This window comes from Phaseolus vulgaris, chromosome 5 (genome assembly GCF_000499845.2).
Source record: "Phaseolus vulgaris cultivar G19833 chromosome 5, P. vulgaris v2.0, whole genome shotgun sequence".
Lineage (NCBI taxonomy): Eukaryota > Viridiplantae > Streptophyta > Magnoliopsida > Fabales > Fabaceae > Phaseolus > Phaseolus vulgaris.
Genome location: NC_023755.2, coordinates 17,810,887 through 17,837,452, shown reverse-complemented (window position 1 = coordinate 17,837,452; position 26,566 = coordinate 17,810,887). Strand labels below are relative to the sequence as shown.

General features: G+C 50.3%; 1 protein-coding gene across 1 annotated transcript; it reads right to left on the bottom strand.

The window, feature by feature from the left end:
* Positions 1–13,118: 13,118 nt before the first annotated feature.
* On the bottom strand, positions 13,119–14,988 carry LOC137834057 (uncharacterized). The gene is made up of 2 exons (XM_068642122.1): positions 13,774–14,988; positions 13,119–13,382 (listed from the first exon to the last, which is right to left on the bottom strand). Exons 1-2 carry the CDS (start codon positions 14,986–14,988, stop codon positions 13,119–13,121), a joined length of 1,479 nt encoding a protein of 492 aa, XP_068498223.1.
* Between the last annotated feature and the right edge of the window lie 11,578 nt (positions 14,989–26,566).

Sequence of the window (26,566 nt, the reverse complement as noted above, 5' to 3'; positions counted from 1 at the left end):
CCTCGGGTGTCGCCCTCACGGGTGTGGCCTCGTCAGGCGTTGCCCCAGCGGGCGTCGCCTCAGTCATCGATGTGTCAACATTGGGCGGACGCTGAAACACCATGAACACGCTTTTCTTCGTTTTCAGGCTGTTTTCATAACACTTCCGCGCCTCCTCCTGATCCGACTTGATAACTATCACCTTGTCGCTGAGGTTCGGCAGCTTCATCTTCATATGGCGTGTGGAGGCTACTGCGTTCAGCCTGTTCAACGCCGGTCTGCCCAATAAAATGTTGTAGGCGGAGTTGGCGTTCACGACCAAGTACCGGATGCTTTCGGTACGCGAGGCTTCTCCATCCGTGAACGTAGTCCTCAACTCCAGGTAGCCTCGGACTTCCACCTGGTTATCCGCGAACCCATACAGGCACCCTGTGTAGGGCCTCAAAAGATCGGGAGACAACCGTAACTTGTTGAATGTCGACCGGAACATGACGTCTGCTGAACTCCCCTGATCGACAAGAACTCTGTGCACCTTTCTTCCAGCTGTGACAACCGAAATGACCACGGGGTCATTCTCATGCGGAACCACGTCACGAAGATCCCCTCTTGTGAACACGAGGTCCGATTCCCGCGGCTCACCCGAGATCCTTTCTTCGATCGAGTTGACCCCCCTCGCGTATTTCTTTCGCTGGGAGGCGGTGGGTCCTCTGCCGGAAAAACCTCCAGCTATGGGATGGACCTCGCCGAGAACTGGCGTCTCGTGTGCTTGTTCTTCCGCTGGCGGCGGTCGTGGCGGGTTCCGCAACATAATCCTTCAAAAACCCGGTTCTCACCAGCTCATCTAGCTGGTAACCCAGCGACAGGCAGTTATCAATGTGGTGACCGAAAGCCTCGTGGAACTCACACCAAGAGTCTTTCCGAGGCCCTAACACCTTATCAGACTTCGTCGGTCGCCTCAACCTCTCAGCTATATTAGGCACGACGATCAGGTCCTTCAATTCAACCACAAAATTGTATCTCGCCGGCCTCGCCCTCTCTCTGGTCGGGCGATCGCCTCCTGCTGGACCCCGTAGCTGGGGCTTTCTGGCCTCGTAGGGGCGTCTCCCCTCTGGTTTCTTCCTTCCCGTCGTGGTCTCATTGACCCTGACGGGCTGAGTTCGCGTCGGTCCTCTCGGGCGTGAGGGCATGACGCTGGTGCGCTTCTCACAGACCTCTCCCTCAGAAGCGATATGTTCCACCGCCCGACGGCGTATTTCAGCGAAAGTCCAAGGGCGGTTGCGAATGATGGATTCGCCAAAAAGGGTCGGGGCATACACCTTTCACGAACGCGTACACAATCATGGGCTCCTCTGACGTACCAACCTTTACTACCTGGGCCCCGAAGCGGTTGATGTATTCCTTTAGGGTCTCCCCTTGATACTATTTCACATCAAACAGATTGTAGGAAACCGGCGGCGGGGCCTTGTTTGCTAGGTATTGTTCCCTGAACAACCGCGACAGTTGTCGGAAGGAGGTGATATGGCCGTCCGGGAGGCTGATGAACCTTGTCGAGGCATCGTCGTTTCTTCCTCCTGTAGGCGCTTCTTCTATAGGCGTCGCCTCTTCCAACGGTTCTAACTCCCTTTGCGAATTTGAAACGAATGGTCGTTCAATCACCATGACCACGCCCCTCTTTGTCTTCAGACTATTTTCATAGCACTTACGGGCTTCTTCCTTATCCGACTTGACCACAATTACCTTACCACTAAGATCTGGTAGCTTCATCTTCATGTGGCGCGTGGAGGACACCGCCCTCAATCTGTTCAAAGCTGGTCTGCCTAGCAAAATGTTGTAGGCTGAGTTGGCGTTGACCACTAAGTTTTTTTTTTTTTTTTTTTGATCAGCAAAGAATTAATTTAAATTAAGGGGATACAAGAGGGGTATCCCAACCCTTTACAAAACCCAAACCCTATTTTCTACGCACGCTCAGAGATCACCACTTCATTTCTAAGACGACAATGATGCATAACTTCGGCAATCCCCGACTACACACGCACAGATACCTCCTCTTCATCGACCGGCGATCATGTTGGTCACGGTGATGATGCATACCTTCGGCGACCACCGACTACGCACGCATGGAGGCCGCCGCTTTATCGACTGGCGATCATATTGGCCTTTCACGTGTCCTCATCCCCATCGCTTTATGTACGCACGAAGATCGCCGCTTCATCGAAACTTCGGCGACAACCGACTATGCGCGCATGGAGAACGCCTCTTTTATCGCGGCGATCATGTTGGACTTCTTAAAAAACGGCGATGATGCATACCTTCGGCGACCACCGACTACGCACGCCTGGAGAGCGCCGCTTTATCGACCGGCGATCATATTGGCCTTCCACGTGTCCTCATCCACCTTAAGCACTACCAACCTCTCACACAATCGATTACTGATGTTCCTTCTTGAAATCATCTCGAGCCACACAGGGCTTGCTCGTTAGTTCATACAACAACGAACCGGTACCACCTATATAAGCACCAGAAACACAAACACCACAGACACAACAAGCCAAATAACAGTTTAAACCTGTCAAATTACTGCAGAGAGGCAGTGGTTGGGGTTCAAGATCTAATCTGAGAACGCATAAGAGAAACCAATTGTCTTATGTTTTAACCATAACCATGACCATAACTAAGCGTTTTGGAACACTTCCTCCGCGTCAGGTATCCCTCCTCTAAAAACTACATGGTTCCGCTGTTCCCAAATGCTTCTAACAATTGCCGCCCATAAACCTCTCCACACCTGGTTTTGTGTACTGGATAGGTGGACTAAATAGAAGTTGACGAAGTGACTTCTTATGTCCTTATTATTAGCCCCCAAGATGCCAATCCAGCGATAGCAACGGGACCATACTCGTTGTGCCTGAACACACTCAAAGAAGACATGTTGAGATGATTCATCTGCCGAACCACACAGGGCACATAATGGAGAATTCACCTGTATCCCTCTCTTTATAAGATTGTCATTGGTAGGCAACCTGTCTAGAATGACTCTCCAGGCAGTGATAAGTATCTTTGGCATGGCTTTCGACTGCCATAAGAGGCCAAAAGCATTATCCGTTGCTACATGAGTTTGGTGCTGAACTAGAAGGGAGTATGCTGATTTCACCGAAAACATGCCTTTTGAATCTGCCCTCCAGGTGAGGAGATCTTGGACATCCTGGCACATATTGACCAATGACAGCGTTGAAGTTAGCTCCTTCTCCATATTTGCTTCCCATTCAAATCGATCCCTCCTCCAACTTAACCTCCATTGCCATCTATCTTCCTCCCATCCTCCTAACTCACCCACTGTCTTACCTTGGTCCAACGACAGGGTATAAAGTCTTGGGTACATGGATTTAAGACTATTGTCCAGTAACCACACGTCTTCCCAGAATCTGACTTTACCCCCATCACCTACTTTCCATCGAACTGCTTTATGGAACCAACCTTCCTGCTCGCCTTCACCAATAACTTTAACTAGGTCTCTCCACCACCACGATTGATATTTCAGCCCAACTTGTCTACCACCTGGGTCTAGATCATATTTGGACTTAAGGATGTCTTTCCATCTTCCTTCCTCATGACTCACTATACGCCATTTCCATTTTGCCAATAGAGCTGAGTTAAACCTCCTAATTTCTTTGATCCCCAACCCGCCTTCTTCAGGAGGCCTACAAACATTGTCCCAGCTTACCCAAGAGATCGGTTTATTCTCTCTCCCCCACCCCCATAGGAATCGTCTCTGTATATTGGTAATCCTGTTGCATACTGCTACTGGCGCTTTAAAAATGGATAAATAGAAGAGCGGAATGGTGGTGAAGACCGATTTCAGCAAACATATGCGACCTGCCATAGATAGGGATCTACTTTTCCAAGAACTAAGTCTAGCTTCTAGTTTTTTCACCACCGGCTCCCAAAAGTGCTTCGTCCTAGGATTACCACCGACTTCTACCCCCAAGTATTGAAATGGAAGTTGCATAGTTTGGCAGTTAAGCGTCTTCACGTAAGTGTTCAGTACAAAGTTGTCGATGCTTATACCTACCAGCTTAGACTTGTGGAACTTAACTTTCAAACCTGAAGCAATTTCAAAACATCGAAGGATGGCCTTGATAGCGAAAATGTTATTGAAGGAGTCTTGGCAGAGAAAAAGTGTGTCATCAGTAAACTGTAGTAAACAACACTCAGAGTTGTTCCTTCCTACCTTTATCCCCGTAAGCTCCCTCATACTCAGCGCATTCCGCACAATCCCAGCTAGCCCTTCCGCCACCACTAGAAACAGGAAGGGTGCTAGGGGGTCTCCCTGTCTTAAGCCCCTAGATGGTTTAAACTCATCTGTAGGACTTCCGTTAACCAAAACAGACACTGAGGACGAGACCAAGCACCCTTTAACCCACATTATCCACTTTTCATGGAATCCCAGCCTTCGTAACATGTCAAACAGAAAACTCCACCTAACATAATCATATGCCTTTTCAAAGTCCACCTTGAAACAAACTCCTCTCCTTCGAGTCCTCCTACACTCCTCAAGTACTTCATTAGCCATAACCACACTATCCAAAAGACCTTTGTCACTAAGGAAGGCAGACTGGCTATCATCAATGACCATAGACATAACATTCTTCATCCGTATCGACAAGACCTTAGTAATGATCTTGTAAATGGCTCCAACAAGAGATATGGGTCGAAATTGTTCGAGCGACGACGGATCTCTTACCTTGGGAACTAAGGCAATGAAGGATGCGTTACAGCCCTTGGGAAAAGACCCCGTAACCTGAAAGAATCTCACAGCTTCCATAAGATCCGTTTTTAGGACGTCCCAACATTTCCTGATGAAATTGAAGTTGAATCCGTCCGGACCCGGACTCTTTGATCCTCCACATTGCCATACGGCATCCTTTACCTCCTCCTCGGTGAAGTTAGATATCATTTTCCTGCTAACCTCCATAGACAGGGACTTGAATTCCACCGATCCTAGGGTAACACCATAGTCTTTTGTAGCGTTAAATCTGTTCTCAAACACACGTTGTGCTTCCCTACGAACTACCTCCGGCTCCTCACACCACTGCGAATCAATCTCAACACCTTTGACCTCATTTTTTAATCTTCTCCATCTGATTGCAGAATGAAAAAACTTTGAATTGGTGTCCCCATATTTGGACCAGTTCACTCTTGCTTTTTGTCTATATACTGAGTCCAACTTCTTATCGACCAACCCCAACTGACTAAACAGTTCCATCCTCCTCAAATTTCCAGTGTCATCCAAGGCATCGTTGTCATCCTTGGCATCTAGCTCCTCAATTTCCGAAACTATTCGTTTCTTGTTGGTTTCCAGGCATCCAAAGGTATTTCTGTTCCACACTTTGAGATCAGCCTTCAGTAACTTCAGTTTGTCTTTGAGGACGGACATACTGTCGCCTTGCACATGATATGAATCCCATTTTCTTTTTACCATCAACTTGAAATCTGGCTCCATGAGCCATACATCAAAAGATCTGAACGGTTTGGGGCCCCAATCTTTTTCCCGTGCCTTCATCACCAGCGCACAATGATCCGATACCGTTCTCGGTTGTACATACTGCTTAGAAGCGGGCCAGATTTGGAGCCATTCTTCCGACACCAGACATCTGTCTAGTCTGCTCTTAGCTGTACCATTGGCTTTGAACCAGGTGTACTTCTTACCCACAGCAGGGATGTCCAATAACCCATTAGTTTCAATAAAATAATTAAAGTCTTCGATCTCCTTCTTTTGACTTGAGAAGCCTCTTAAGCCTTTTCTTTCGTTCTCCCTTCTCACAGCATTAAAATCTCCACAGAACACCCAAGCTTGATTTTGGTATTGTTGTTTGAGAGTTGTCAGCACTTCCCATAGACCCCCCTTTTCATTTAAGCTACATGGTGCGTAAATGTTCACCACGACACACTGGGTGCCCGTTTTGAGATGTTGACCCTTGAACGCAATAAAGCCTGCTCCCACGACGTGATTATCATAGGCGAAGGCAGTTTTATGCCACATTGTTACTAAACTACCTGCCCCATTGAGCCCCTCGTAATGAACCCAGCCAATGTTCTTGTCGCCCCACAGGGTAAAACATTTGGCGTCCGTTAACGAGGACGATTTAGTCTCCTGCAAACACATGAACTCAGCACCCTCCTTAGCCACTAGATGGTTCAAATAACGTTTTTCGTCCCCCCCCCCCCCCCCCCGAAACCTCTGATGTTGAGGTTGATAACAATCATGGTACCTCTTTTCTCCTCCCCCTCGGGACACCTTATTAACTTCGCTGTCCCTAGCCTCCATGCGTCCCAATTCTCCAGCCACACTACCTTCATCCCCTAAGCACTGCATCCCCATATTTAGACCAAACTCCCAAATTCTAACGGAATCAGCTGTGTCATCTTCGGACTTCAAACGGTTATTACACAACACGATATCATTAACAGATTCTGCAAAGGAGCATTTACTTAACCTGGAAGAGGAAGTTGCTCCATGGTGTATGGTCCCAATTCCACCTTTTGATCTCCACTTAGGTTGGGCAGTTGACGCTTCCATTTTCCGTAGTTCCCGCAACCGTCGAATTTCCAGAGAAGTTGAACATGTCCCCTCCTTCTCATCCGCCCCAGACCTACTCCTCGCCACGCCTACCTCAAGCCCTTCCTCGAGCCCCTTCTTACAGGAATAATTGCTTCCACTGTGGTAGGGGACAGAACTTCCCGTAGAAGAACCCTCTCCTTCGCTGTACCTGCGAGTCGCATGGCAGGGGTGAATACCGGAGTCGCTCCCTTGCACTGACGTCGCTCCATGGTGATCCACATTGTCTTCCTTCTTCGAACGGATAGAGATGGCCGGAGGCGACGATGAAGCTGTCGATCCTTCCCTGTCTCTATCTTCAACTACACCTCCCCACTTACACCCTTCCTCTGGCCCATCCACGCTTCCCTCTTTTCTGAACGCACCCCTTCTTCCTATTTGGGCCTCCACCTGGTTGGGCCCAGTAGAGATTGCATTAAAAAGTTTAGGGCTAAGTACCGGATGTTCTCGGTGCGTGATGCTGCTCCATCAGTGAACGTCGTCCTCAGCTCCAAGTAGCCTCGTACCTCTATTGGATTATCTGCAAACCCATACAAACATCCAGTATAGGGTCTCAAAAGGTCGGGGGACAACTGTAGCTTATTGAATGTGGACCAAAACATTACATCTGCGGAACTCCCCTGGTCGACGAGCACCCTATGCACCCTCCTTCCTGCCATAACTACTGAAATGACCACTGGGTCATTGTCGTGTGGGACCACGTCCCGCAGGTCGGCCCTTGTGAAAACGAGATCTTACTCCCATGGGCCGTCTAAAAATTCCTCTACAACTGTACTCACTGACCTCACATATTTCTTCCGTTGAGAGGCAGTGGGCCCCCCTCCAGAAAAGCCGCCAGAGATGGTGTGCACTTTGCCGTGAACTGGGACTTCATGCGCTTGACCTTCCTCTGGCGTCGGCGGGACTGTGGTCGTGGTGGGCCTAGTGAGATAATCTTTCAAGAAACCATTCTTCACAAGCTCGTCCAACTGATAGCCCAGTGCCAAGCAGTTGTTAATATGGTGCCCAAACGCCTCGTGGAATTCGCACCATGATTCCTTGTAAGGCCCTAGAATTTTGTCAGACTTCACTGGTGGCCTCAACCTGTCAGCTATGTTGGGCACAACGATGAGGTCTTTGAGTTCCACCACAAAGTTTTGCCTCAGTGGCCTACTCCCCTCTCTCCTTCCTTCGGCTCTGCCCCTGGGCGGGGCTCTCCTTGTCTCGTAAGTGCGCTTCCTGTCTGAGTTCCTTCTCTTTGTGGCGACTTCATGGACCCTAGCAGGTTGTGTGCGTATCTGCGCCTTGGGTCGCGCGGGTGCAACAATCGTGCACTTCTCATATGCCTCGCCCTCTGAGGCAATGTGCTCTACCGCTCAACGTCTCACTTCAGCAAAAGTTCTGGGGCGACTACGGTTGAGCGACTTGCTAAAAGATTCAGGGCACATCCCCTTCCTGAATGCGTACACGATCATGGGCTCTTCTGTGGTACCTACCTTTACGACATGCGGTCCGAAGTGACTTATGTATTCCTTCAAGGTCTCCCCTTGGAATTGTTTCACGTCGAAGAGGTCGTACGAGACCGGGGCTGGGGCCCTGTTGCCTAAATACTACTCTCTAAATAGTCGTGAGAGCTGTGCGAAGGACGTGATGTGACCCTCTGGGAGGCTGAGGAACCAATCCAGGGCCATCCCAGTCAAAGTGCTCATAAAGAGCTTGCATTTTACGGCATCAGAGCCGCCAACCAACATCATTTGTGTGTGGAATGTCGTGAGGTGCGCCTCGGGATCCTCCACCCTTGTGAAGGTTACTTTGGGCCCTGTGGATGTGTTGGGGATTACTGTCTCTAAGATCGCCCATGAGAACGGTGTTGTGAATTCCCTAGGTGGGGAGGCGGTCTCAGGCTCGTCCACATCGCGCCATCCGCGACGTAACTCCTCATTGGCTCGGTGGAGCTCATCGTTTCTCGCCTGAGAAGCTGCAAGATCCGCCATTGCGCTCTTGCTCCGCTTTCGAGGCGGCCATTGCGTCCTGCAGCCCTTGCATCATGCCCATGAGTTGTTGCATGGTCATCTCTTCACTCCTAGCACGTGCTAGTCTCGTGGCCATGGCTTTTTGGAAACTCTCTCAATTTATCTAGGTTTTAAGAACTGAAACTGAGAAACTTGCGTGGTGGGACTGACGTTTTAGATCAGCCCCACGGTGGGCGCCAAATGTTGCCGCCGGTTGACTGGGATCGTCTTTGCATGTGGCTTGTCCCTGCGAGCTAGGGCACCTTTGTCTTGCTCCGTCCGTGGATACCTGAAAGAAGTGAACAAAGGGGCGCCCTCGCGGTCGTTTGCACTCCGACGATCAAGTCAGCTAGCGGGAAACATCAGAACTGGGGACACACCCTTGAGAGGTGGTCGAAAAAACTGTACTGAATGACTGAAACTGTGTAACTAGAATTGTGCTGCCCTAATTGCCTGGTGCTCACTGTAAGTGCGCCGCGAAGACAACTAGGGTTTTTTCTGTGTATCTATGTGTCTTATGTTAAAATTCTGACCCCTTTCAAATGCTCCCAAGGTCTCTTTTTATACCCTTCTCCCTCTTTTTCGCATCAAAGCGCATTGAAAGCGTATAAAAACATTCCTTGGCACATTCGAATCTTAACTGAATTAACGCGTACCTTAGCAAACTTTCACTGAAACCTTTAACGAGCACGTGTGCCTTGCCACGTGCCCTCCTGACTTGACCGTTTATTTTGTGCAGAGGGTCCCACAGCGCCGCAACCCAACTTAGGGTTATTCCCTCGTGCGAGCCCTCTTTCCTGTGAAGTGCTTTTGGCACGTGGGTTGACTTTCTGGGCGTCAACTCATGCGCCCCAATCATTAGTTGCTTGCCCTGGGGGTGGGTCTACCTTTCCCTCGTACCATGCACGTGGTTCTCCCCTGGTTATGGCCCTCTCATGGGCCGTATCTGTTCCAAGGTCTCCCAGTGGTGGCAGGGGTACTTCACGAGTCAGGATATCCCCTTCCGGCACTAGACTTATGGCCTTGAAGCCACCTTTCTCTTCTCCTTACTGTTCTTTTGTATGGTCGAGGCTCGAGGCCTATCGGGCGATGTCTTCGCTCGGCGATGTTTCTTTTTAGGCGAGGCCCCTCTTGGGCGACGCCTCTCTTTGGCGATGCCTTTCTTGGACGATGCCTCAGCGAGGCAATGACTCGAGCGGCCAACCTGTTGACTTCTCTTCCTTGGGTCCCCTGAGGGGTCCCACCATGTGTTGACCCTGACCTTTGGTCAAACGCCCGGGAACGGGACAGTACATGCATTGTACAAAAACATTCGAGAACATATATGTTTCGATCGAAATTTTTTGGGTGACCCCATTAAAAAAAACCCTTTGAAGGGAAAAAGAGTATCCCCTTAGAACCGTGTACAACCTTCAAAAATTTAACTGTAATAAAACTTGAGGTTGGCCACATTCCATGTACGAGGAATTGGGCCTCCTTTCAATGTCTCAAGCCTGTATGCTCCATTCCCAAGGGCCTCTGTCACTCTGAAAGGACCAGTCCAATTGGGGGATATGTTGTTCTCTAACTGGTACGAGTGGGCCTTGCGCATCACCAAGTCGGCGACTTGGAATTGGCGTGGCTTCAACTTGGAACTGTACTTATACTCCACCCTTCTCTTCAAGGCTTCGGCTTTAATTCTCGCTTCCTCTCTGACTTCATCCAGTAGGTCCAGGTTCACCCTTCTTTCTTCGTTGGACTCTTCAGCCACGAAGTTCTAGAAGCGTAGCGAGCTCTCCTGGATCTCTACTGGAATCACCGCGTCTGACCCGTACACCAAGCTGAAAGGTGTCTCTCTGCTAGTGGACTGGGGAGTGGTGTGGTAAGCCCACACGATCCTAGGAACCTTCTCTGCTTAGGCTCCTTTGGCCTTCTCTAGCCTTCTCTTCAAGCCTCTAAGCAAGACTCTGTTGGTAGACTCGACTTGCCCATTCGTCTAGGGGTGCTCGACTGACGCAAACACCTGCTTTATTCCAACCTCTGAGCATAGCTTTCCCAGTTGTTGGCTTGCAAACTGCGTGCCATTATCGGACCCCAAGCACTTCGGCACCCCAAAGCTATGTTTTTCCATACGAAGTGAGTAACCTTGTGAGTCGTGATTTGGGCCATAGGCTCAGCCTCGACCCACTTCGTGAAGTACTCTATGGCGACCACGAGGTACTTCATCTGCCTTATCGCCAAAGGGAAAGGCTCTAGGATATCGATTCCCCACGTATGGAATGGTCGAGGGCTATAAATCGACCTGAGCTCATATGGTGGCGCCTTGTGCCAATCGGCGTGTTGCTGACACTGTTTGCATTGCTAAGCGTACCTTGTGCTGTCTTCCCTTATTGTGGGCCAATAGTATCCCGCACGAATAGCCTTTGACACTAGAGATCGTCCATCGATGTGACTCCCATATATCCCTTCGTGGAGCTCTGCCATTATGTGTGTGCATTGGTTTGCTCTTACACATACCAAGATCGGGTGGGTGAACCCGTGTCTGAACAACTCCCTATCAATGAGAGTGTACTTGGCAGCATTTTTCTTTATTTTTATGGCTTCTGTGGGTTCCTGGGGAAGTATCCCATCAGCCAGGTAGCGTTTGTAAGGCATCATCCAAGTTTTCCTCGTTCAACCTGGCAGACCTGCCTTGCAACCTCCTCCCCCAAAACTGGGTATACGCCTATTCGGGGCGCTCTCAGCGTCTCCTGAGTCAGTGACTGATGACTCCTTGCTCTCCCTCTTGAAGTGCTGACCTGATGAAACCCCACCATGTTATCTGCTGTGAAGGTTCACGGTGTCTTGAGGGTCTCTTGTATGACGGTCCTTTGTCTGCCCCCCTTGCCCGAGCTGGCGAGTTTGGCTAGCAAGTCAGCTCTGGCATTCTGGTCCCTGGAAACGTGTACTAGCTCAAACATTGCGAAGGACCCCCTCAAAGTTTGGACGTACCCTAGATACACGACCATCTGAGGGTCCTTGGCTTGATATTCTCCAGTCACCTGACCTGTGACCAACAAGGAGTCACTTTTCGCCAAAAGACTTCGTGCGCCCATCTCCTTGGCCAGCAGCATGCCTGCGATCAAGGCCTCGTACTCCGCCTGATTATTGCTTTCTTTGAAGAGGAATCGTAGGGCCTGCTCAATCAACAACCAGTTTGGTCCCTCCAAGATGATGCCAACTCCACTTCCTTGTTGGTTAAATGACCCATCTACAGAGAGCACCCACCGGAAATTAGACTCCTTTTGGTGTGCATCTGCCGAGGAGAGCTCTACCACAAAATCTGCGTAAACTTAGCCTTTGATAGGGCCTCTGGGCTCATACTGGATATCGAACTCTGATAGTTCCACCGCCCAGCGCACCATTCTTCCTGCCACATCCGGCTTCTGTAGGACCTTGTGAATGGGTAGATTTGTCATCACCACCACAGTGAAACTCTGGAGGTAGTGACAAAGCCTTCTCGCTGAGAACACCACCATCAGGGTCGCCTTCTCCAGTGCTTGGTACCTTACCTCAGGTCCTTGCAATACCTTGCTCACGAAGTATATGGGTTTCTGAACCTGGTCCTGTTCCTGAACAAGGACTGAACTGATCGCTCTGTCAATTACCGCAAAATACAGACGAAGAGGTGTGTTTGGATGTGGCTTGCACAAGACTGAAGGGCTGGTTAGGTACTCCTTCAGCTTGTGGAACGTCTCTTCACACTCTTGGGTCCATACGAACCTGTTGTTCCTCCTTAGCCACTTGAAGTAGGGGTGGCCCTTGTCTCCTCCAGCTGATATGAATCTAGACAGGGCGGCCATGCGCCCTGTCAACTGCTGCACCTCCTTCACGAAAGTTGGGCTTCTCATCTCCAATATCGCAGCGCACTTCTCTGGGTTCACTTCTATTCCACGTTCGGTGAGCAAGAAACCCAGAAACTTCCCTGCCTCAACTCCAAACACGTACTTCTCAAGGTTCAGCTTAAGTCGGTACATGGCTATCGTCGTAAATAGTTCTTCCAAGTCAACGACGTGTTGTTCTTTTGAATGCGAGGTTACCACCATGTCATCCATGTAGGCTTGCACGTTTCGCCCTAACATGGGCACTAGCACTCTGTCCATCAGCCTCTGGTAGGTGGCGCCCACATTCTTTAGCCCGAAAGGCATCACCATGTAGCAATAGCAAGACAACTCAGTCATGAATGCTATCTTGCATTCGTCTCTGGGATGCATCTTAATCTGGTTATACCCGAAAAAGGCATCTAGGAAGCTGAGCATCTTGCAGCCTGAGGCACTGTCCACCAATGCGTCGATGCTCGACAGGGGATAAGAGTCCTTTGGGCACGCCTTGTTTAGGTCCGTGAAGTCAACGCACATTCGCCACTTACCATTGGCCTTCTTCACCAGGACCACGTTCGCCAACCACTCCGGGTACTGGATCTCTCTGATGTGGCCGACGCCCAACAGCTTCTGGGTCTCTTCCCTTATTACCTGGCGCTTCTCCTCGTTAAACTTCCTTCGTCTCTGGCAGACAGGTCAGACCTTGGGGTCCATGGTCAGGCGGTGGCACACGAAGTCTGGGTCTATGCCAGGCATGTCCGAGGCGGACCATGCAAAGGCATCCGAGTGTCGTGCTATCACCTGGGCAATCTGATCCTGTGCCTCTTGGTCCAGAGCTTTGCTAAGCTTGAAGACTCTTCCTCCAATCTCTCTTTCCCCTACCTCACCCGCTGGCTCGGGTCGCTTCTCCCGGGTGATCTCCGAACGGGTGATCTCTGCTTTGGTCACCCTCTCTTCACTCTGTTCCCGAGTGGTGACGATGGGTATTGATCTCTGCACTCGCTCCCCCTAGGCGATTTCGGCGCGTTTGGTCTCGGGCTGGGCGACCTCTTCTGAGCGTGGGGGTCGCGTAGTGACCACAAATACCCCCCCTCTTTGTCTTGAGGCTATTCTCATAACACCTCTTGGCCTCCTTCTGATATGACTTGATGGTGATCACCTTTCCCGCCAAGTCAGGTAGCTTCATCTTCATGTGCCTTGTCGACGGTACTACCCCCAACCTGTTCAGCATAGGTCTACCTAGCAGCACATTATACGCGGAGGGGGCATTGACGACAAGGTATCTAATGTTCTCCGTGCGGGACGCCGTACCATCCGTGAAGGTGGTCCTCAACTCTAAGTATTCACGCACCTCTACCTGGTCTCCTGCGAAATCGTACAGGCAACCCATGTATGTCCTTAATGTATCAGGGTACAATTGCAGCTTGTTGAAAGTCGTCCAAAACATTACGTCTGTCGAACTCCCCTGATCCACCAATACACGGTGCACCTTCCTACTAGTAGTCACTACTGAAATCACCACCGAATCGTTATCATGGGGAACGACATCTTGGAGGTCGGCCTTGGTGAAGGTGAGGTCGACGTCAAAGGCGTCGTCTGCCCTTGGTGCTTCCACCGACATCACCGCCTGTGCGTACTTCTTCCGCTGAGAAGCAGTGCAACCTTCTCCTGAAAAACCTCCCGCAATGGTGTGGATTTCACCATGCACAGGAATTTCATGCCCCTTGTCACCCCTTGTTACTGCTACATCCTCGGCACCCTGAGTTTCCTGCAAGTAATCTCTCAGGAAGTCGTTTTTCACCAACTCGTCTAGCTGGTGTCCCAATGCCAAACAATTGCGTATGGGGTGGCCGAACGCTTGGTGGAACTCACACCAGGCGTTTTTGTTGAGCCCGAGCTTCTTGTCGGTCTTGGGAGGTATCTTCAACCTCTCCGCTATGTTGGGGATAACGATGAGGTCCTTTAACTCTACCACGAAGTTGTGCCTTGGTGGCACGCTCTCCCTTGCACGACCCCTGGTTTGGAGCTTCCTTGGTTGGTAGGGCTGCTGCTTCGCGAGGGTCTTCTTCTCTATCGTTGCCTCATGTACCCTTAGGGGTTGAGGTAGACCTGGTGCACGTGGGCGTGTGGGAACCATGCACGTGCGCTTCTCACTAACTTCACCCTTTGCAGCGATGTGAGCCACCGCCCATCGCCTTATTTCTCCAAACGTTTTAGGGCGGTTTCTAATGAGCGATTCGCTGAAAGGCCCTGGTACTATGCCCTTTCTGAACGTGTGCACCATCATTGTTTCGTCCTTGATGTTCAACCTCACCACCTGGTCTCCAAAGCGGTTGAGGAATTCTTTTAAGGACTCTCCCTGATATTGTCTTACGTCAAAAAGATCGTAAGAGACCGGTGGTGGAGCGTGATTCGCGATGTATTGTTCCCTGAACAGCTTGGTTAGTTGCGCGAACGATGTTTTGTGGCCATCTGGGAGGCTGATGAACCAATCCATCACCGTTCCTACCAGGGTGCTCATGAACAACTTGCATCGCACCGCGTCAGAGCCCCCAATCAACATCATTTGGGTATGGAAGGTCGTGAGGTGAGCCTATGGGTCCTCTGCACCCGTGAAGGTGGCTTTAGGGCCCACGAACGTAGTTGGTATCACAACGTCCATTATCGCCTACGAAAACGGCATTGGGAACTCCCTGGGTGGCGTCGTGGCTTCTTGTTCTTCCACCTCATGTTCCCCTGTCTGGTTCTACAGATCCCTGTGCAACTCCTCATTAGATCGGCGCAGTTCTTCATTTGTTGCCCGCGACGCCTCCAAATCAGCCTGAATGCGCTCTTGATCCGCTCTCGACACAACCACCAGTTCTTGGAGGGTCTGCATCGTATCCATAATCTGTTGCAAGGTGAGGGTTTTGCCCCCGTTCGGTGCAACAGATCTTTGTCTAGTATTTCTCATCTTCTCAATCTTTCTGGTTCTTGCTGGTGCGACAATGTTTTAGATCGTGTCTCACGGTGGGCACCAAATGTTCCTGCCGGTTGACCGAAAACGTCTTCGTGCGCCTACGACAATCTCACGCCCCAGAATCCCTGCGTTCACTCATGCTTTCCTTCTGATTGAACACCTGAAAACACAAAGACCAAGGGCGCCCTAGAGGTCGTTTGCACTTCGACGCTCAAGTCAATCTTAGGGCTAGGAAACACCAAAACTGATAACTGTAAAGCTCTATGTAACTGTGTGTTTAGCGGCGCAAATGAATAGCGTACCTTGTTATGTCTATTACTTATGATCCTGCCGGTTGACCTAGCGCAAGAGCGTTGCCTTGTCACGATCTTCCTCACCAGCTTGACACCACGTGCCCTTCAAGTCCACACCACAGATAGCCTATCTGAGAACCTGAAAACATAAGGTGGCGCCTTTGCGGCCGGTGGCGCTCCGACGCTCAAGTCAGTAACAAGAACACCCAAAAACTGAGAGAAAACTATACTCTGTAGAATCGTACTAAAGTGCACTCAACCCAAAACAATGAGCCGTAATGAAAACGTACCTCTGCAAATTCTGTTAAGTTTACCTTTATAGCTAGGTTTTTTCTCTCTCCAGGCAGTTACGCTTTGGACGCGTGGCTCGCACCCAACCCTGCACGTGTCACCATCTGGGCTAGGGTAGCAGGTAGTACCCAGCCCTACACGTGTCATCATCTGAGCTAGGATAACTCGAGCGCCATTTCTATATTGCATCCAACCCTACACGTGTCATCATCTGGGTTGGGGTAACAGGTAGCATCCAACCCTACACGTGTCGTCATCTGGGTTGGGGTAACTTGAGCGTTATTTCTGTGTAGTAACCAGTCGGCGGCTAAGTCTCCTATTTAAGGAATAATCTAGCACGTAATACGCTCTGGAACACCACCTGACAAGGCGAGTATCGGATGCAACAAAGTGCACCATCTCTGTGATATCACTTGTCGCAAGTGGCACCTTCCTTATTGCTACGCCATGTGATGAGAGTCAAGTAAAGGAGGTTTTCATTAATGAAGGAAGAGGCAATTCACCATCACACTTGAAGTTCTTCCTTCTAGTCTTCTCAAAATTAAAAGAAGACATAAAATAAAGAGAGGCCCAAGCCCAAAGCCCAAGCCCAAACCCAAGTTCATCCTATGAAGGGCAAGACCAAGTATTAAATAATAAAGAATATTGTTGAAGGTGCTTAGAGGGAAACATTAGAAACCTCTATTGTTAAAGCATCTTTTAGTCTTTAGTTAGGAGTCTTAGGGGGGGTGTGTTAGTAGATAGGTGTAGGAGTAGAAAAGGAGGTGCCAAAGTGAAGGAAGAGGTCACACCTTCCTCATGCATTGTTTTAGGCGCCAATTCTAGAAGCTTTTTAGGAGGGAGTTTTTGAATTTGTGTAGCTTGCATTTCAGCACCTTAGGCTATAAATAGAGGTGCTCCCTTTGTAAACTTCAGATTGGAATTTATCTAAAGAAACTATACTCAAAATTGGAGTGAGCATTGGAGAGCTTTTGAGCCTTCTTCTCTAGTCTTATCTTGAACGATCCATGGTGTCCTCAAGTGGCGGCAGCACACTCATCTAGGAGCAACCACACTTCTAGTGGCGTGATCATTCGTCATTCATCCATCTTCATGAGCAATTCTCTTCTCCTTCCTTTCTTCTTTGTTAATTCCTTGTCTTAGCTTTTTTCCTTGTTGTTTTTGGTTCGGTTTTTAAGTTTTCCAGAAGCTGTTCTTATTTCTCTTTGTGTTTGGTTCGGTACTTTTCTTTTTCCAGCAAGTATTTTCAGTTCTATGCCTTTCTTTTACATTTTGTTCGGTTCAGTTTGCTTTCCTTCCAATTCTATTCGGTGGATTTAAGTTTTACCTCCTTTTGTTGGTTCAATTTGACAATAATTGGATCTTCTATATGAGTTTGTGTTTTGGCACTAGTTTTGGTGAGTTCTTGTTCATAGAACCTTGATCCATTTCTATGATAAAGTGCCTAGCTCTTAACCAACTCAAGATGATTCCTAAGTGTACCGCCCTGGTGGTCGGGAGTGATGACGTGGCATCCTGTTACAGTATAGGCGCGTTGGCAAGGCGCCAGGTTGGCAAAGGGAAGAAAGTCGGGGGGCTCGTGTAGTCGCCAGTTGTCATATTGGCGTGTTCCGATTTCCAGCTTACCAGAATCGGCGATCACCAGGTTAAAGATGAAGTCGCCAGATGTAGATTCAGGCGACCTAGTCATCGGAGATCGCCAGAGCAAGCACATCGCCAAAGATGAAGGAGAAGCAGATTATGAAGGCGGCCGGCGAGACCACAGGGAAGGTGTATGAAGGCCCCTAACTCGCCAGTTCCAGTTGGGATCGCACTCCCAAGTTAGCTATGCACTCGGCAGTACCATGCATAAGTAACTTAGCCAAAATGAGAGTAGAAGCAGCGCCAAGTCAAGGAGGCTCCAGAGGATGGCACGTGTACGACTGGATGCGAGCCACGTGTCCAGGTCTGTAACTGCCAGGAGAGAGAAAACAACCAGGTATATAAGAGTTCTCAACAAACTTTCTGAGGTACGCACGTTCAGATTATACTCTTTACGCTTGCGAGTTATAGAGCTTACTGTGAGAGAGGATTTGCACGGTTCTTGTTCTCTTAGTATTTGGTGATACCGTCACTGACTTGGGCGTTGGAGTGCGATCGGCCGCAGCGGCGCCGCTCTGTTTCTTTGCAGGTTCTTGAGGTAGATCTTGAAGAGGAACGGAGGTTCGAAGCGGTGCACACGTCGATCCTTTGACGAGGCAGTTTCCAACGTTCTTGTCAACAGGCAGGATCATCAGGCGCCCACCGTGGGGCCGTGTAAAACTTGCTCCCATCCACAGCGTGAGTTCTTAGAAGTTTTCGAAGTTTTCTGCGTGGTTATGTGCTGGTGCAACCATCGTTCGCTGTTTGCTTGAGTTTCGTTCGGTGAATTCGCGTTTTATACCGTTCGTTTGGCTTTTCGATCGGTGGAATGAGGTTTCCTGCTGTTTACACGTAATCTGTTTGGTGGAAGTTCGAGTTCTTTCGCTCGTTTGGTTGTCCGCAGGGAAGCGGCGGTTTCTGGTGAAGTTGTGGTTTTCTTTGAAGGCTTACGGTGTTCTTGAGTTTTCTTGCGCAGTTTCGCACTGTTTTCTCCGATTGATCGCTGATTCGATCGTGGTTAAAGTGTCGTTCGCTGCTTTCTGAGATTCGCTGAGTTCATGAGAAGCAATCGTTCAAGTCCAGTTGCGCCCGTTGCTGACGAAGGCGCCGCCGCCATGACCATGGCGCAGATGGCAGAGATGATGCGTTCGTTGCAGGCAACTGTGGAAGCCTCACGCGTAGAGCAGGCGAGAATGCATGAGGACCTGGTCGCCTCTCGCGCCAGGAACGAGGAGCTCAGCAAGGTGACTGAGGAGCTGCGTCAAGCTCTTCAGGAGCAAGGGCGTTCTTCTGCTGAAGAGGTGGCGCCGTCGACGCCACCTCGTGTTTTCCCAATGCCTTTTGTTCAGGCGATTACTGACACGCCTATTCCCACGAGCGTGGTCCCGGTTAAGGCTGTCTTTACCGGCGTGGAGGATCCAGAGGCTCATCTAACCACGTTCCATACGCAGATGATGCTGTCGGGAGGGTCGGACGCCGTCTACTGCAAGATGTTCGTGAGTACGCTCCAGGGAACGGCGATGGAGTGGTTTGTGAGCCTGCCTAACGGCCACATAACCAATTTTCAACAGTTCTCGAAGATCTTTGTTGAGCAGTACATCGTGAATAAGGCACCGCCCAGGGTGTCTTATGATCTGTTTGATATAAGGCAGTACCAGGGAGAGTCCCTCAGAGACTACCTGAATCGCTTTGGGGCGCAGATGGTCAGATCGCCGGCCAAGGATGAAGAAATGCTGGTCTATGCCTTCAAGAAGGGCGTGCAGCCAGGACCATTCTGCGAGGCCTTGATCAGGGCTCACCCCGCGACGTTTGCTGAAGTTAGGCGACTTGCGGTGGCTCACATCGCCGACGAGAGTGAAGTCGCCGAGAAGAGAGGCAGTGTGGCTCCCGCTAGGCCACGCGCCCAGACCAGGATCCAGCCGCAGAGGGTGCTGGAAACAGCGGCGGCGGCCAGGAAGGACCAGAGGACTCGCCATCCTTACGATAGGAGAAACAAGGGAAGGAGCCAAGCACGCCAGCAACCAGCACGCCGGGAATACAATCGCCCGCCTAAGCACAAGTTTGTCATGGGACTAGCGGATCTAATCGCCATTCCTAACATATCTGCTAGGTTGAAAGCGCCTGAGAAGGTGGGCGACAAGGTGCTGGGGTCAAAGCCAGATGCCTGGTGCGAGTTTCACCAAGGCTTTGGCCACACTTTGGACTCGTGTTTGTCTTTGGGATATCAGCTCGACGATCTGGTTAAGAGCGGGTTCCTAAATGACTATCTGCTGGACAGGAGGACGGGGGAGCGTCGAGTTCCCAGCCAGCAGGTGGAGAAGCCCAGCAACATGAGATGCCTATCCACGGGGAGATCCACACCATTGCAGGGGGTTTCTCAGGTGGTGGATGCACCGCATCGCAGAGGAAGAAGTACGCGCGATTGATGATGACAGTGGATATGTTTGAAGATCACTCGCCGGAAGTGGACATTACGTTCACCAAGCAGGATCTTCGGGACGTTGTGCCTCATGACAACGATCCCATAGTCATTTCGTTGGTTACGGCGGGAAGGAAGGTCCACAGAGTTCTGGTGGACCAAGGGAGCTCGGCAGACGTGATGTTCTGGCCGACTTTCACGCAGCTGGAGTTGCCCCTTGACCAGCTAAGGCCCTATGGAGGGTGCCTGTATGGGTTCGCTGGTGACCAGGTGGAGGTCAGGGGGTACATTGAGCTGAGAACCACGTTTACAGATGAGGCTGGGTCGAGGACGGAGAAAATCAAGTACCTCATTGTGAACGCTCCTTCAGCATACAACATCTTGTTGGGAAGGCCCACGCTTAACAGGATAGGCGCAATCCCGTCGACCCGGCACATGAAGGTAAAGTTGCCGTCGATGGAGGGGTGGTGATCACGATCAAGTCTGATCAGAAAGAAGCGAAAAAGTGCTATGAGAATAGCCTGAAAAACAAGAGATCGGTGAGTTACGTAACAACCACCCCACCTCCCGGTGTGAAGCCCAGATCGACGGTAATAGAGGAGGCCGCCGGAAGAGATGTGGAGATGGTGGACGCTGAGCTGGGGGAGAAGAATGCTGGTCTGGAGGAGGAAGAGGAGCGGAATCGCCCTGAGGAAGCGAGGGAGCAGGGAATCGCCAGGGCGGTGATCGCCAGAGAATCCAGGCCAAAACCTGTCGAGCAGTGGCTCGAAAAGGAGATCGGAGGAAAGATCTTCAAGCTGGGAAGATCTCTGGAGGTCGAGCTCCAGGACCAGATCGCCAAGGTGATTGAGCGGCATCTGGACGCGTTTGCATGGTCCGCTTCGGACATGCCCGGGATTGATCCCGACTTCTTGTGCCATCATCTGGCGATGGACAACTTGGTGAAACCGGTGCGACAAAGGAGAAGAAAGTTCAACGAGGAGAGGAGGCAGGCGATCAGGGACGAAACACAGAAACTCCTCGCTGCAGGCCACATCAGGGAAGTCCAGTACCCTGAATGGCTGGCAAATGTCGTGCTGGTAAAGAAGAGTAACGGGAAATGGCGCATGTGCGTCGATTTCACCGACCTAAACAAAGCTTGCCCAAAGGATTCGTATCCTTTACCAAGCATTGATGCCCTGGTCGATAGTGCTGCAGGGTGCAAGTTGCTGAGTTTCCTGGATGCCTTCTCGGGATACAATCAGATCAAGATGCATCCCATGGATGAAGAGAAGACAGCCTTCATGACGGAGAGATCGTGCTACTGCTATAAGGTGATGCCGTTTGGGCTGAAGAACGCGGGGGCCACGTACCAGAGGCTGATGGATCGAGTACTTGCACCAATGCTGGGAAGGAACGTGCAAGCTTACGTCGATGACATGGTCGTGACCTCGCCGGAAAAAAGCAAGCACGTTGCAGACTTGGAAGAGTTGTTCACGACGATCGCCAAGTTCAAGTTAAAGCTCAATCCGGAGAAATGCATTTTCGGCGTGGAGGCTGGAAAGTTTTTGGGTTTCCTCTTGACTGAAAGGGGAATAGAAGCCAATCCAGACAAGTGTGCCGCCATCTTGGCGATGAGGAGCCCAGCTACGGTGAAAGAAGTCCAGCAGCTAACAGGTCGGATGGCAGCCCTATCTCGCTTCGTATCAGCTAGCGGAGAAAAGGGGCATCCCTATTTTCAGTGTCTGCGGCGCAATAATAAGTTCGTTTGGACGAAAGAGTGCGAGGAAGCTTTCGTCAAACTAAAGGAGTATCTGGCGAGCCCGCCGGTTCTGTGCAAACCGCTGGTGGGAATCCCTCTCAGGTTGTATTTGCTGTAACTGAGAGGGCGGTGAGCGCGGTGCTCGCCCAGGATCAGGATCAGGCTCAGAAGCCTATTTATTTTGTGAGCAAGGTGTTGCAGGGCCCAGAAACGAGATATCAGGCCCTGGAGAAGGCTGCACTGGCCGTGGTATTTTCGGCGAGGAGGTTGCGCCACTACTTCCATAGTTTCACAATACTGGTGATGACCGACCTGCCCATCCAGAAGGTCTTGAAGAAACCCGACGTTGCGGGAAGAATGGTGAAGTGGGCAGTAGAGTTGTCAGAGTTTGATATTAAATATGAGCCCCGAGGCCCGATCAAGGGGCAAATCTTTGCAGATTTCGTGGTTGAGCTCTCATCAGAGGCGACGCGGGTTGAAGGAGACGATTTCCGTTGGGTACTTTAGTGGATGGATCGTCGAACCAGCAGGGCAGCGGTGCTGGAGTCATATTGGAGGGACCCAACGGCGTGCTGATCGAACAATCGTTGAGATTTGCCTTCAAAGCCAGTAACAATCAAGCAGAGTATGAGGCGCTGATCGCCGGAATTTTGCTGGCCAAAGAGATGGGAGCTAGGGTGCTGATGGCTAAGAGTGACTCGCTGCTGGTCACGGGGCAAGTAACAGGCGAGTTCCAGGCTAAAGATCCACAAATGGCGGCTTACTTGGCATATGTGCAGGAATTGAAGAGTTCCTTTGCCTCCTTTGAAGTAGTACATGTGCCCAGAGAGCAGAATGCCCGAGCTGACTTGCTTGCTAAGCTCGCCAGCTCAGGCAAGGGGGGTAGGCAGAGGACGGTGATTCAAGAAACTCTGAAGATGCCAAGGGCATTTGTAGCAGATGACCTGGTCCTTCAGATAAGCAAGTCGACGAAGAAAGCAGCGAGAAGCCATAAGTCCTTGACGCAAGAAACTCTGAGATCGCCGAGAATTAGAGCATGTCGAGGAGAGAAGGTGAATGTGATACAGGTCTGCGCCACCCATGAGCCAGACACTTGGATAACACAGTACAAGCGGTGCCTGGCAGATGGCCTCCTCCCACTGGATCCGACAGAAGCTAGGAAGGTAAAGAAAAATTCCAGCAAGTACACATTGATTTATGGCGATCTGTACAGGTTTGGGTTCACTCACCCACTCCTGGAATGCGTACACGGCGAGAAGTGCACGAGAATCATGGCAGAGCTCCACGAGGGTATATGCGGAAGCCACGTTGGGGGTCGAGCTCTGGCCGCGAGGACTCTCCGTGCAGGCTACTACTGGCCATCAATGAGAGAAGATTGCAAGAAGTATGCCCAGTGTTGCAAACAATGCCAACAGCACGCCGATTGGCACAAGGCACCTCCCGAGGAGTTGAAGTCGATCTATAGCCCTTGGCCGTTTCATACTTGGGGAATCGACATCCTGGGACCTTTCCCGCTGGCGATCAGGCAGATGAAGTACTTGGTGGTGGCGATTGAGTATTTCACCAAGTGGATTGAAGCAGAACCAGTGGCCCAGATCACCGCACACAAGATCGAAGGTTTCGTGTGGAAGAACATCGTGTGCCGGTTTGGAGTGCCTAAACGCCTAGTGTCGGATAATGGGACGCAGTTTGCAAGCCACCTGTTGAAGAAGCTTTGCGAAGGGGTGGGAATTCAACAAGTGTTTGCATCCGTCGAGCACCCTCAGACAAATGGCCAGGTGGAGTCAGCTAATCGGGTGTTGTTGAGAGGTTTGAAGAGACGGCTTGAGAAAGCCAAGGGAAGTTGGGCTGAGGAGGTGCCCCGTATAGTCTGGGCGTACCACACCACCGAGCAGTCAGGAACCCATGAGACCCCGTTCAGCTTGGTCTATGGGTGTGATGCCATGATTCCAGTGGAGATCCAGGAGAGCTCGCCGAGATTCCAGAACTTCGTAGAGGAAGATTCGAATGAAGAGAGAAGGCTGAACCTGGATCTACTGGATGAGGTCAGAGAAGAGGCGAGGTTGAAGGCTGAAGCCGTGAAGAGAAGGATTAAACGAAGATACAACTCGAAGGTGATGCCAAGGCAGTTTAGAGAAGGCGACTTGGTGATGAGGAAGGCCCACCAGTACGAGATGGAGAATAAACTGTCACCCAAGTGGACTGGACCGTTCAGAATAACCGAGGCGCTCGGGAACGGCGCCTACCGCTTAGAGACGCTGGAAGGAGGGGCGATTCCTCGCACCTGGAACGCCACACACCTGAAGTTGTACTATAGTTAAGAGCTTTGTAAGTAAAGACAAACACAAAGTCATATTACAATGTCTCTGATGAAACAGTTTGAAGGGGGCACTCTTTTTTCCCTAAGGAGGGTTTTTAACGAGGCCACCCAATAAAAGAAGAGTTTTCGAAGTATAAGGCGTTTTCAGATTGCATGTGTGCTATTTTCCAAAAGTTTTGAAGAAAGACCTTGTCACTTATACGTGATTTAAGGCAAGTAAAGATATATCGCGTGCTTTCTAAAAGGTTTTTAAGTCTTCATCGTTTTTCGGCGATTGGAGGCATCAGTTAAAGTTTTTAAGTCCTCATCGTTTTTCGGCGATTGGAGGCATCAGTTAAAGTTTTTAAGTCCTCATCGTTTTTCGGCGATTGGAGGCACCAGTTAAAGTTTTTAAGTCCTCATCGTTTTTCGGCGATTGGAGGCACCAGTTAAAGTTTTAAAGTCCTCATCGTCTTTCGGCGATCGGAGGCACCAGATGAAAGACCTCAACGCCCTCGCGCGTTCTGAGGCAAGAAAAAGACCTCCTCGCCGTCGAGCGAGTGCAGGCGAGGAAGAGAAAAAAGTCCTCCGTGTTTCTGGGGGCGAGAAGATGTAACCCCTGGGGCAATGTAGAGGCACCAGTAAAAAGTCCTCCGTGTTTCTGGGGGCGAGAAGATGTAACCCCTAGGGCAATGTAGAGGCGAGTTAAAGACCTTCTCGCTGATGAGCGAGTTCAGGCAAGTTAAAGACCTTCTCGCCGATGAGCGAGTTCAGGCGAGTTAAAGACCTTCTCGCCGATGAGCGAGTTCAGGCAAGTTAAAGACCTTCTCGCCGATGAGCGAGTTCAGGCGAGTTAAAGACCTTCTCGCCGATGAGCGAGTTCAGGCGAGTTAAAGACCTTCTCGCTTACATGCGAGCTTAGGCAAGATAAAATCCTTCTCGTCTCGAATGAGTTCAGGTATGGTGCAGAGGGTGGAAGAAGTTTGGAAGGTGGCTAAGGTAGGTTCGAAGAGAACGCCTAGTTAACCGGTCTTTTGTTCTGAAGTTCAGGGAGGCAAAGAAGGATCCCAAAAGGCGTTTCTACCCCAGATAAAGAAACAATGGCCAAAGCATGAGGCTAGAAAGAAGCTGATATCACCAACAGTATTTGGCGACCAGGAAGAACTCGAACAGCGGCGGGAAGGTTAAAAGACCTGTTTGATGAAGCAGGTCGAGTGGAGCGGTGTTTAAGCCAGCAACTGAGTTACAGTTCATTGCTTGAAGGATATTTTTACGATAAGGTTAATTGCCTTAAAGTTACGAATTGATTAAGTGTTTGTTGCTTAGGGCTGAAGTGATCCGAAGCGGTTAAGTCAAAGGTTGTACCTACAGTTTTCCTAAGTCATTTCTTTGAAATTAAACAAGCAAGGCAAGTTGAAGCGAGTGAAGAAGTTATAAAAGGGAAAAACGTAAACATTTTTCATTAACAGATAGCAGTGAATAACAGTTCGGAACATATATGCGAGGGGACATAAAAGTTTATTACAAGTTATATACAAGGGAAATCACAAAAGTAGCAGATGAAGAAGAGTTGATTAATCTTCAGCAGGAACGACTTTTCCATCCACCACCTCATTGTTCAGCGACACCATGCTGAGATCCAGGTCGGGGAATAGGCAAGCAAATTGTTCCCGCGCAGCTTCGAATCCAGCAGCCAGAATCTGAGCAGAGTTTAGCTTGAGTTCTTCAATTTGCCCCTGAAGTTCCTCAATCCGCTTCTTGAGGTCTTCAGTTTGCTCTTTCAGCTCTTTATTCTGTTGCTCCAGCTCTTCAACCTGTTTTTTGAGTTGTTCGTTGGTCTCTTGAGCCTGGAGAAGGTCTTCAGTAACCTTCTTGGATTCTGTTTGTGCTTGGGCCAACTCAGCAGCCACCTTTCCCTTCTCTTTGTTGGCCTCGACGAGATCAGCCATGGCGTCGTCCCTCGCCTTTTCCACTTGCCCAAGGAATTTCTCTCGGTCGATCGACCTCTGCTCCAATTTTTGCACCTTAGCGGCGTCAGCTTTCATGAGAGCCTCCAGGTCGACCACCCTGACGCGAAGAGGCACGATCTTGCTCTCCAACTCGACCTTCTCTTGGGCAAGTTGATGCACTTTGTGGCGAAGGTCAGTGGCCTCCTTGCGCGCCAGCCTGAGCTCGGTGTTCATTGCATCCTCCACTCGGGAGTGTTCGATTTCTGCGAGCGTCAGGCTGAAAGACAACTTCTCCACCTCGACCCTCATGGTGCTGTTTTCGGTTTTGAGGTTGAAGAGGTCGTCTTGGAGCCTCCTGGTTGAGCCCTCCACAGCCCTGGTTATGATCGTCGGGATATCCTCTGCTATGGTTTTCAGCTTGGCAGTTAGAGGCTCCCACGTCCTTGTGACCTCAAGGGGGAGGTTTGCTGCTTGGAGAGGAACCAGGTGGGCCTGTTGTGGGTTCTCGTCGCCACCTTCCTTAGCAGGTTCTTCAGTAGTTGCTTCTTGGCGTGGCGACGGAATCGGGGATTC